Source organism: Hyposmocoma kahamanoa, unplaced genomic scaffold (assembly GCF_003589595.1).
Source record: "Hyposmocoma kahamanoa isolate Upper Pololo Valley unplaced genomic scaffold, ASM358959v1 81, whole genome shotgun sequence".
Taxonomy (NCBI): Eukaryota; Metazoa; Arthropoda; class Insecta; order Lepidoptera; family Cosmopterigidae; genus Hyposmocoma; species Hyposmocoma kahamanoa.
The window spans coordinates 3750279-3762143 of NW_020654080.1; the positions used below are offsets into that span (position 1 = coordinate 3750279).

General features: G+C 35.6%; 1 protein-coding gene across 1 annotated transcript in view; it reads right to left on the reverse strand.

Annotated features, from left to right (window-relative positions):
- Positions 1-1019: 1019 nt before the first annotated feature.
- Positions 1020-11865, reverse strand: part of LOC113234022 (lysosomal alpha-glucosidase-like) — a 52018-nt gene continuing 41172 nt past the window's right edge. Inside the window, exons 2-7 of the mRNA XM_026469249.1 lie at positions 11436-11569; positions 10159-10310; positions 9257-9405; positions 8367-8574; positions 5068-5230; positions 1020-3685 (exon numbers count right to left, since the gene is read on the reverse strand). Of these exons, the coding sequence (XP_026325034.1) occupies positions 3324-3685; positions 5068-5230; positions 8367-8574; positions 9257-9405; positions 10159-10310; positions 11436-11569 (1168 nt within the window). The 3' untranslated portion in view covers positions 1020-3323. The remainder of the gene's footprint in view (positions 3686-5067; positions 5231-8366; positions 8575-9256; positions 9406-10158; positions 10311-11435; positions 11570-11865) is intronic.

Genomic DNA, 11865 nt, shown 5'->3' on the forward strand with positions numbered 1-11865 from the left:
TTAGTGTCGTACCATAATCTATCGATAAGTCATTATCGACATTTAATTAAAGTAGATCAATATTCCATTTGGAAATATTTTAGGTTATATGGGAATATCCGGGAATGTCTAATGAAATTTGAACACAGACCATTGTGACGTGGCTTGTCACTACTCGCAGCCGCTCGCGACTACTTGTCTCACTTCGGAAAATGTCAATTTTTCTGCACAAATCAAAGGCGCTCGGCCAATAGTAGGCAATTGACATTGTATAATCAGATATTTGCATGCTATTTAATATATGCGAAACATGTTTATACTAACATTATTTGAAAATTGTTTAAAAATTTCTCTATGAAAATAAGAATTTTGAGGTTGAAATGTATAGGATTTATATTTTAAAGTTTTCTCTTTTTTATATACTCTCAAATTACAAACATATTTTTTTTCTGTGGAAAATCACTTTTCGTAATATTTGAGTATTTGTAAACGCAAAACAATAAATTCAAAATTTCATGTGACATTCCCGGATATTCTCATAACAACCTAAAATGTTCCCAAATGGAATATTGATATACTTTAATTAAATGTTTGCATGTCGATAATGACTTATCGATAGATTATGGTACGCACTAAAGAAATAATCCGCCATTTGTTCGTTCTAGATTTTTGTTTAGGTATGCACGTTCATTCCGTAGTTAGGGCAGCTCCTTTCATTTTTTTTATCCTCTAAGACATATAACGTCTAATTTATATATGTAACATAACATGTCCTTTAGTTTCCATAGTCTAAGCCCTAACTATCACATCATTCGATATCAAGTAACGTGTGAAATTGTCAAATGTTTTTGCTATTGACATTGACCTACTAAATAGGTCAATGGCTATTGACATTTCATTTAACTTCATCTCGACTGATATTAGAATTGAGGTCAAATGAATTTGTTTAGTTTTTCAGAGATGTTCGAAATTTTAATGAAGCAATAATAACATTTTCACAGATAAGAAGTTTGTTCAAACGAAACAGTTTACCTTTATGCTGGTCGTAATTTGCGGTTGTTGAACACATTATGGAGAGTTTATGATATGTGTGTAGATAAAATCTTTTATCTTATTTAAAATAAGAGCGCTCGAAGCACCCGTATGTTGCATTATGATTGTATGATTTTTTTAAAAGTGCAAAGTATGAGTTGCAATGAGAACTTACTCTCTTTTTATTAGGAGTTATAATATTAATGAAATGCTGCTGTTAATTGGTCGTTCGAAGTTTGAATGTTCTTTCATGTAGTTCTTAAATATAAATCATATGGTATAAAGGTATCTCTTTCACTCACTTTGCATTGAATCCATTTACATTTAATAAGTACTTAATTTTTAGGGGGAAAAGTGCAAAACGACCATAAATGATGTTATTTTACAATATCACCTTTGTGATCAACATTGCTTGTGTCTTTCAAGATGATATGGTCCTATGAATATTAAGGTTTATTTTACGACTAAACAGCAAAATATTGCAGTACAACATCGAAATTCCAAAAAGCTATTGCTACTTATGACTAGAATACATTATATTATTACATTATGGTTACCATAAGTGACTTAATTGGCAAACTTTTCGAACCTTTTAATTAAACATCCAAGCTCTTATTATTTAATTGTACCTAAATTTTGAACGAAACTTACAATTTGTACTTAAAAAAAAACTTATTATTTGGAAAAATAGCAATTAGTCGTCCCATTTAGTACGAAAGGACATAACTTACAATTCACGGTAACTTATTTACACAGCTCGAATCAGAAATTCATGATCTTGCTTTTGAATAAGCCGTTGTACTATAGTAATGAATTTATGACAAATGTAAAAAAATGACATTCAAATTGCACCCTTGGTATAACAAGGTCACATCTGCAAAGACAATAACTTTTCAGGAGTGAGGATTAAAGATTCTGTGACCGATATTTTCCGTAATTAACTTTGTAATACAATTTGTTTCATGTTCGTATTATATTTATTATTTGAACCTGATAAAAGTACTTGAACTTGATATACGATCACACGTGGTTTTATTACACCAATGGTACGGAATGTGTTGATTAATTTTGCTTTATTTTTAACAATTTTCTCTATTGACATACTTTTATTTCTACTATTTTTTAGTGTACGTGTCCTTGTAAAGGTTTTTGACGGCACACAATGTGTGTGTGTGTGTTTTTTTCATTTATTTATTTCATACAAACAAGGCATACAAGAGAACATAATACAATTTCTAACCAAACTGCGAAAGCAGATTGGAATAATATATTTGCGATTAGTCACGACCCGTAGGATTTAATTTTTTGAACTGCGGCTCAAGTCCGCAACACTGGCCCAATGCGTCTTAGGAACGGACTTCACACGGTTTCCGCGGGTTGTGAACCTTCTTCGACGTGCTTCATCACGATGTTTCCTTCACCGAATTTTGATATTAATTTAAAATTTCATGCACATTAGTTGAGAAACGGCCGAAACATTTCAATCGTAGATGGAAGCCAAGGAACTTTCGTTCACAGAGCCTTAATTATATTATATTTGAGAAATAAATGAATTACATATCTGTCGCCCAATAACTAAAACGTGGCCAAGTGACAAATGGTCAAATAGCAAAGAATTCTCTTTCAAACAGTTAAAATTAGTTAACGTTTTCGACTTATCGGAACTTACCCTGACGAGGCATAGCTGAAATACCATTAAACAATTTCCATATTCTAAAACTGGGTTATGGTTTTTTATGATAGCGGACGGCAGATATGTTCTACATTGTGACGTACATATCGTCAAAATTGTAAGTTATGTACACACGCTAGCATACCAAGCTACACATTGACGTATCTTGTTCCGTTGCATTGAAGGCGATTTTCGAACAAAAATGTGTAGTCTGATGTGCTGTTGTCCGTACATTAGTATTATTCGGGACGAAAGAGGGAAAACATAACGCTGAGCATTATTTAGAAATATTAAAATTGAATAGCTTTTTCATATACTACGGTAGATTAAAAAGACGATTCTAGAAATCTATCTATTTGGATATTTCTTTCTTTTTTAAGGTACTAATGGCGGGACGAACAAGTCGTGCTTGGTGGCGCCTGAGACTGCCTGTAATTTAGTACAATGGAGCGTAGTGTATCCTCACTGCTTACAAACTACCAACGAACTTAACAATATGTTGTTACATTTGTCTCCACCATTATTGCTGGCTGTAAGAAGTTTGATATCAGCATTCCCTGTATTTATACCCCTAGAAAAAAATGTACATGCAATTGGGGATAAAGAACTTAGGAGATTGTTCCACTAAGGTTCATAATACTTAATCGTTAATTGTACACGGTTTCTCATTATTAACACAGTCTACCGTTTTGGAGTGTTGTTTATTATACTTTTCATCATCTTCATCCTTATCATCCTCTGCTACAGGATAGTGCCATGTCAATTTGAACGGTTTGTCCAAAGATAGATTAAGATTTTCAACAGTTAACACTTGGGTGTGATATTTGTAAATGAAATCAACGTTCCTGTTGTTGAGTGTCACCGACTCAATCGGTTTGAGACCAAATATGGTGATGTTGTTGACCGATGGTACACCATAACCCCACCACTTGACATAGCTTTGTAACTCATTGTCTTTTAGTGTGAATTCAATGTGGCTGTATTTTTTTTCTTCATAACTGTCTGCAAGTTACAATAAAATAAACAGTTTAGTAACATATTCTAAGAATACCTAAAGAGGGTCATAACTTGAGGCTCTTGTTATGATAATATTACTTGTACTTGTGAATTCTTATTATACAAATATACAAAAACAACTTTAGTTAAAATTTACGAGCAGTGGTAGTATGATGAAAGAACATTTTTCCAACCTCAAACTAGGTACTACTTTACAGTAAGTACGACGACCTCTGTGGCCCAACGGTTTGCACTGTAGGCAATGGGTAAGGAGGTCCCAGGTTCGATTCCCGGTGATATCGCTGTTCAAAAGGCTAAACATATTACCATGCATGTACATATTAGTATTAGATATCTGCGTATTTGTCAACACTCTTCCTCAATATTTTAAAACACGCAGTGAAGTCATTCAAAGGCAAACTAGTGCAAAAATTATGAATCTCTTATACCAACATCGTCGCCATAAAGTAATTTATAAGAATAACTGCTTCAACATGCGTATAATTATTTACAATAAATTACCAAACGAAATTAAATTGTTACAAGGACATACTTTTCAATTAAAATTGACAAAATGGCTTTCGACACATTGCTTCTATAGTAATAAAGAATACTTAGAACTTACAAATTCATTACATTAATTAGAAACTAAGACTAAACATTAAATCCCATTAATATTTGCACATCTGCTTACAGGTTGAATACAAATGTACCTAATTTTACTTACGACATATTTAATTACTGTATTCTGGCAAATAAACGTATTCTATTCTACATACTCTGCTCCAAGATCACCAACAGCATCTAAGCCATCATCTAGAAGGAAGTATATGCCGTATATGTCCAAGCAAATTGAAGCAGTAAACGAAAATTTCTTGTTATATTTGCAAAAAAACCAATTTGTCTTAAGTGCGTGGTGCAAATTTGCGAAAATTGTAAGTCTGAACTTTGAAGCTAACTGAGAGAAAAACTACTGTAACGATTTTCCTTTTTTTTTTTAATATTATTTTAAGTTAATGTTAACGCAAATTTAAGTTAATGTTGTTGATTTTTTAAATATTTTTTATATAGAAAATTTACAACATGGCTATGGGGTTAAGTGCCTTGATCTCACTAAAATTGATAATAAATAATTTTTCTTATAAACGCGTATTTCAATAACATTTTTTATACAAGTATTAAGTAAAGTTATTACATTTCAATGACTGTATACGTATATTTTTAAGACAAACGATTCCGAAAAAGTATGAATTAACGGCAAAGGTAATGTACGTCTGTCAGACTATTCCTCAGTAGAATGTTTATAAATTATTCCCCTCAGTCGCCGAGGGTTAACAACAGGTATTGACAGGTTAACAGGTATTGTACCATATAATAGCAAGACTTACTGAGGCTGTCTCCGTCGTCCCAATAGAGTTCTCCCTTTGCGACGTTGTCTTGCCACAGGATCTGCACGGGCGTGGCGATGAGCTGCAAGGGCCTGCTGCGACAGTTGGTCGTAGTCACTGGTCCCGACATCGCCGGCTGCTGGAGAGGAATTACCGCGCCGCTCTGGACACAAAATTATTCAAATATTATATAACGCATTTTTAGGTATCGGGCATAGTTTCCCAAAGTAGGCTCTACCTCCCCCAGTGGGCGCTGAAGAATCGTAGGGGATTCGTAGAATGTCGCATTTGAAAAAGACCTAAATTATCTATATAAACTACACTACAATTAATAATAACGCTCACAATCAACATAGCCCCGCACTAGGGAAACCCTGTGTCGCGGGTGCCATGGACACACACATAGACAACCACAAATTACACCCAAACTCACGAGAGAAATAAATGTAGGCCATACAAGTATTTCTCCCGGCCCGGGAATCGAACCTGGGACCTCTGCGTAGCATGGTAACCGTTCGGCCACGGAGGCAGTTGTATTTATTGTGTTGTATTATTATGTATTTTTTTTCCCACTAATATGTAATAGTTTGTTATAATTATTAATACAAATTATAACAAGCTAGTGGAGTAATTTCACATAATAAATAATTGAAAATCAATTCAATAAAAATTTAAATACAATGAATAGGGACATCTCTGTAGTCATAGCTGTAAAGCAGCCTTTCCCAAAGTGGGCGACAACGCCCCCTTGTGGGTGCTGCAGGCCTAATTAAGAGACCCAGAAAAAAAATGGGGGGAAGTGTAGAGGCTTAGGGAAAGATTTGTATTTTCATCTAGGAAGACTCTTAGGGTCGTATTCTAGAACTCTACTCAATGCTCAAGTCTGGATTTGAGTATGGTTTAAAGCACTCGAAATCATACTCAAGTCCCTGCCATTAGGGTCGTATTTCCAGTGCAATCCTGACTTGAGCATTGAGTAGAGTTCTAGAATACGACCCTTAAACACCGACTGAGCTCTCGACTACAACTTGTGAACATCAACTAATACTAATTAAGAGATATATAAAAAAAATACGTGTTTTCAATAATTTTTTGTGGTGGTGAGCGTTGAATCTTGTTTATCTTGCTTAAGTGGGCGGTCAGCTAAAAAGTTTGGGAACCTATGGTATAGGGTTCAGTAGAATACAAGTCGGTGTTCAGTATAAAAGACGAAAGCGTCATTTCGAATAATTTTTTCAGGGGATCTTGTGTTGGTTTTGATTAAGTTTTAAAATTGAATATAAAACACGACATAGATATTTTAAAGCAGTCGTTAAAACCCAAGAAAGGCTCCCCTGACAAAAATTTCGAAATGACGCTTAAGTGTTTTATACAAAAGAATGACGGTACACTGACAGGGCGTCCTAAAGCTACGGGACACGGAGGGAAGGTACTTTAAATATTGTAGACAGGATATTTTGCTTCATGGACGCATTTAAGTGATACTGTATTCATACTTTTAAGAAACCAACTTGGTATTTTTATGATGGCGATAAAAAGGGTCAATTATAAGTTCCTTTCAAGTACCATATTTTATTTTCACATAAAGTTTGTTCGATTCTCAGATGAAGCAAGTAATTTTCTTGAAAGTCTGTGGATGCAATACTGCTTGGTTTTAAAAATAAAATAACGTCTCCATGAAGTTAGTAGCAGTAGAGCTCCTTGTGAAAGAGTTCGTACAGAGTAATACTGCCACCTTACCTATTTCTGCCGTCAAGCAGTAATGTCAGCATTACTGTGTTCCGGTTTTGAAGGGTAAGGGTGCTGGTGAAATTACAGGCACAAGAGAATTCATCCCCTAGTTTGCCGCTTTTAAGAGATGTTCAAATTTAAATGGGACCAATGCTGAGGTACCCTCTTTCCAACAGAAAAAGAATCATCAAAATCGGTTCACAAATGCCTTGAGTTATCGCGTAACATAAAAACAAAAAAAATCCGTTGAATTCTCCTTTCTAAAACTCGGTTAAAAAGTCGAGCCTTGGAGTGAATCCCGTTACTCTAGTATTCGTTACACGGAACTTTTTTAGTAGCAGTAGAGCTCCTTGTGAAAGAGTTCCAGTGAAGTACTGCCACCGTACTTATTCTGCCGCCAAGCAGTAATGTGAGCATTACTGTGTTCCGGTTTTGAAGGGTAAGGGTGCTGGGGAAATTACAGGCACATGGAACTTTTCAACTTGTCTCAGGGTGACGGGCGCAGTGCCAGTGCCCCTCAGATCTTTGCGATTTAAAGCTCCGAGTGGCACTGCAACTGCTATGAACATGTATGTCGCTTACCAACGGGCTCACGACTTGTTCGTCCCGTCACTTAATATTATTACGTAAAAAAAGAGCAAAATATTGTATATACAATATTTAAAGTGTCTTCCTATCGAGTCCCATAGCCGTGGGACCAACGCATGTTTAACCAATATTTAATTCGACGCCTTTTTAAGAATATTCTGGATTTGATGAAAACGCCCGTCGAACGTCTTCTTGCAAGTTCCTCATAATGATCTACCTGATGATTTCATGCCTTTGAGATAGACTCTAAGAAGCAATCGTCATCTTGTGTCAGATTAGTGATGTTCGATCGTAATTTTTTAGTCACAATATTCAGCAAAATTTCATCATTCAATGCCAATTTACTATATGATAGTAACTATCTAAGACCTTGAATTTCCGCTGCACCTTTCGGTTACACCCTGTATATACATTGATGGCTTTCTAGAGCCTATCTTAAAAGCATCAAATCTATATAGATTTTTAAGGCTTTCGTGGTTATTCTGTAAATGATTATCACTAATTTCAGGCTTCTTATCACAGTATGATTTCTTTTTATTTTCCCGATATTGCGGAACGGTTGCACGCTCCATGGTCACGGATTGACTGGACGGCGGCAGATGACAGCTTTAAGAGCAGACATCCGCCTAACCTCTTGCGCTGTCGACGACTACCACCTTCATCGCGATTTGTTGTGGCGTTACAATTGTCACTCACTTTTTTCCCACAAACCACACTCACTGCACCCACACGCGAAACTGAACCCGAGGTAGAACATCAGATAGATAGTTAAAAAAATCTAAGACGTATCTGCCTCGCATTATTGAAAATTAGTAGACCAACCCAATGTTGTTATGTGAATATTTTAACCAATGAATAGCTCGGTGTCCCATTCACAATAAAATTTAGCGTTTCCTGCATAAATTCCAATAATATGTCAAAAAGAAACTATTTTGAAAAGCGGTTATATATAAAATGCGAAAAAGGAGACTATCGCTTACCCTGACAGAGACAATTTCGTCATCGCTAACGTTATAATAGTCGCCAGATGCAAGGAACCGCCCGTCAACGAAGTTATAGAACTTGTGGGGGCCAGGGAAGAACGGTCGTGTTGTGGTCGCATTCTCTTTGAGTATGGGAGTTATCATTACGTGCTTGCCGATTAGAAATTGGTCGTCAATCGGGTACAAGCGGTCGTAGCCGTAGTATCTGAAAAGTATTGAATATTTTTTTGTGATTTACGCATTAAAAAATACAATTACAATATTAGAGCAAGCTTATGTAATAACAGGCGATCTTATTGCTATAAAGTAATATTCTTCAGGTGGATGCCTGAATTTAGGGTAGAGAGATGCAAAGGGAACACAATTAAAAATAATTTACATAAATAGACCACGTATTCGACACTAATAATGTATAATAATAATTGAAATCTTTACTCAGGCATTACAAAACCAAAACATTTTGTAAACCCATTAACAAAACTATTAATAAACCTCATCTCAAAAATATTAATAATTCGCATCGCGGTGGACAGATATCCAGTATTTAAAAATAGAGCTGTCGAAGGACGTGACACATACTACTCTCAGGATGGCATTCTCAGATGCAAGCACTCTTTTCCAAAACGAGGCCACTCTCGCTTGTAACATAACGAAAAAGTCCGGAATGCGAGCTTCCGCAAACATGCTCGATGCAATGCAAAACTTATGTATACTTAAGGAGCTTCATCTTAAGAATTTTGAGGCACCGAGTTTATCCATTTTGTGTATGGTGCGGTATCTAAAGCTAGGGCAGAGAGTGTCATTTCTCGTTGCTTTTTGTTCTCTACTTTAGTCGTAAGACAGGCTTTATTATACCAAGGGTACGAATTGATGATATAATAACTTACTCAAAGAAGAGAGGTCTCGCTACAGTCTCCCCATCGACGTGTGCACGCCAGAACAACGTGTAGTAATACGGCAAAAGCGTGTAGCGGATGCGGTACGCTTTCTTCACTGCCTCTACTACATCTGCGGTGAAGGCTGCAGGGTCATGGTCCTACGAAACCAATCCTTAATCAATATATTGTCATCGTCACTGGAAATGTAAAAAGCCGAAAACGCCATTTTGACCAATTAATGAGTCGTATACACATTTAATGGAACAGATTAAGAATAAGACATACAAAGTAGCAATTAAATGAAAATAGACTGAGTACAGTTTGTTAAAAAAAATCGAAATTAAATAATATGCATTTTTGTTCACATTTTGTAACAAAACAGAAACGGCTGAAAATGTATAAATTGTACAAGTTTAACATTGATTACGTTAAACTTTAATAAATTATAAAATTTTCAACTAATGTTAAGAAAATTTACAAGAACGCACAATCAACCTGGAACCTTAAACAAAGCTATATTAGCAGAACATTAAAATAAATTAATGAAAAAAGTTAACACACAACATATTTACAGTTAACTATTTTTTTATTAGTTATTTATATTATTTATATTTAGTTATAGCAAGTTATTTTACTTTTTTAGGTTTTAGTAAAATAACTTGCCAATCTTTTGATAAAACTCTTCAATACATAGGGGTATTCCACTAAATGTGCCAATGTAATGATATTTAAATCAATGGATTTAAATTTTGTTCTCTGCATTAATCTGTCTAGGTTCCGTAATGCTCCGACTATTTTTTTTGAGGCTTCACTAGTCAAATAATTTAAATTTTCTCCTGATTTTTCATTTTTTGCGTGAAGTCTGGCATCGGCCTGAAGCTGGAATCTGACGTCATCATAGGTATACTCACAGGCTGTTGGTTATCAGCATGGTTCCTCGAGAAGGGATAGAAGGCGCCTAACTGCATCCAGCGCTTACAGAGCTCTGGCGTCGTGCGTCCGCCGAAGCCGCAGATGTCCGCGCCAACCATCGGGATGCCGAACAGGTTGAACGACAGCATCGCTAAGAGACATCACGTTGACATTAAATCCAAGAGTATGATAGTAGCTACTGGTGCTATCACAGAGTGTTTCTGATAGCCTGGTGGTACTTGACCTCAAGTGAGGAAAACCTCTTGACCAAAAACCTAAAGAAAGGAAGGAGAATTTTGGAATAGAAAATGTATTTCGTAATTGTTTTGAACATAACGCCTCCACCATGATTTGATATGGCCATCGGAAAATTCTCTATCTGATTCTTGCTTTCAATAACAGATCTGAAGCTTATAATCATCGTTTTTCATATAAAACAGCAGCTCCTTACAGTTCTGAAGCAATAGTTTCAACAAATTAGAGCGATCCGTAAAATTTTCAGGCGGACCTTTGGCGGTTTAGTTCCTGTTCAGGGTTCAAATTTAATGTCCAGGTTACCACCTTAAGACCCCTAGTTAAAGGAAAATATCGCGAGGAAACTTTAACAACTCAGAGAAAGGTCAACAACCTCTTCTGGATATGCTAAGTCCAGCATAAAAAAAATAAATATCTATGAGCCCATTGCACACAAAAAATTCAGCTCTAAATTGAATTCAGTCATTGACTTACAAATCAATTCAGTACAAAATTTCCGATTTCATATCTTTTCTGTATACTATGCGATGTTACGCGTTTATCTAAAAAGTGCTTTATTGAATCTATAATAGCTGCATTCATAATGGCAAGCTAATAAGTCGGCTTTTACATCTGTGCGGTGCGGACGTGTATTGTTTTCTCTGTTTACTACTTTCCGTGATTCTTGCGACTTTGGCTTTCTTAATGGACTGATACCTTCTTACTCTGTCACTTCGTTCAAGACATTGACTGACGTAAAATGTGAGATTGGTGAAAAAAACTATAATAGAAATGAATAAAAAAATATTTTTGTTTTATTTTTTAAACACCTTTATGCACGAGCACTTACTATTATAACGCTTAATAACGCCCACTTAACCTTGTGCCTCCATCTTAAGGCCTTGTCATTTTTATGAAGGAGTGCGAAAGAGAGGGGCCTATGCTAGGTTGCTAACTTGAATAGACTATAATAGCCTTGAATAACTTAATAAACTCTCCTAATAAGACTGGTACCCCTTCAGTAGTATATGATCAGACTTACCAGGTATGGTCATTCTCATTTCCTCCCAGGTGCTCAGTATATCTCCAGTCCAGTGTCCCGCGTAGTGACCGAGACCAGGGTAAGAGGCTCGCGATATTATGAATGGACGTTTGCCTCGGATTTCTTGTAGGGCACTGAAAAGTCAATCAAATATCAGAACGGTTTGATTCTGATGGAACACTTTCGATTCAGACAAAACACTTTCGGTTTTTATAGTACACTTGAGTAATTTTCAGGTAAGTTTTGCCTAATATCGATGACTATATCTATTAATTAAATATTGTAGAATAATATCATGAAGTATTATTTAATATTTGGTGTAGTTTACTCGAATACTTAAATAGTAAAAATTACCACCGAAATTAGGTACAGTCATATACATGAGTGTGATATTTGGAGATTAATCTAAATAAAAGACGCGGATTGCAAC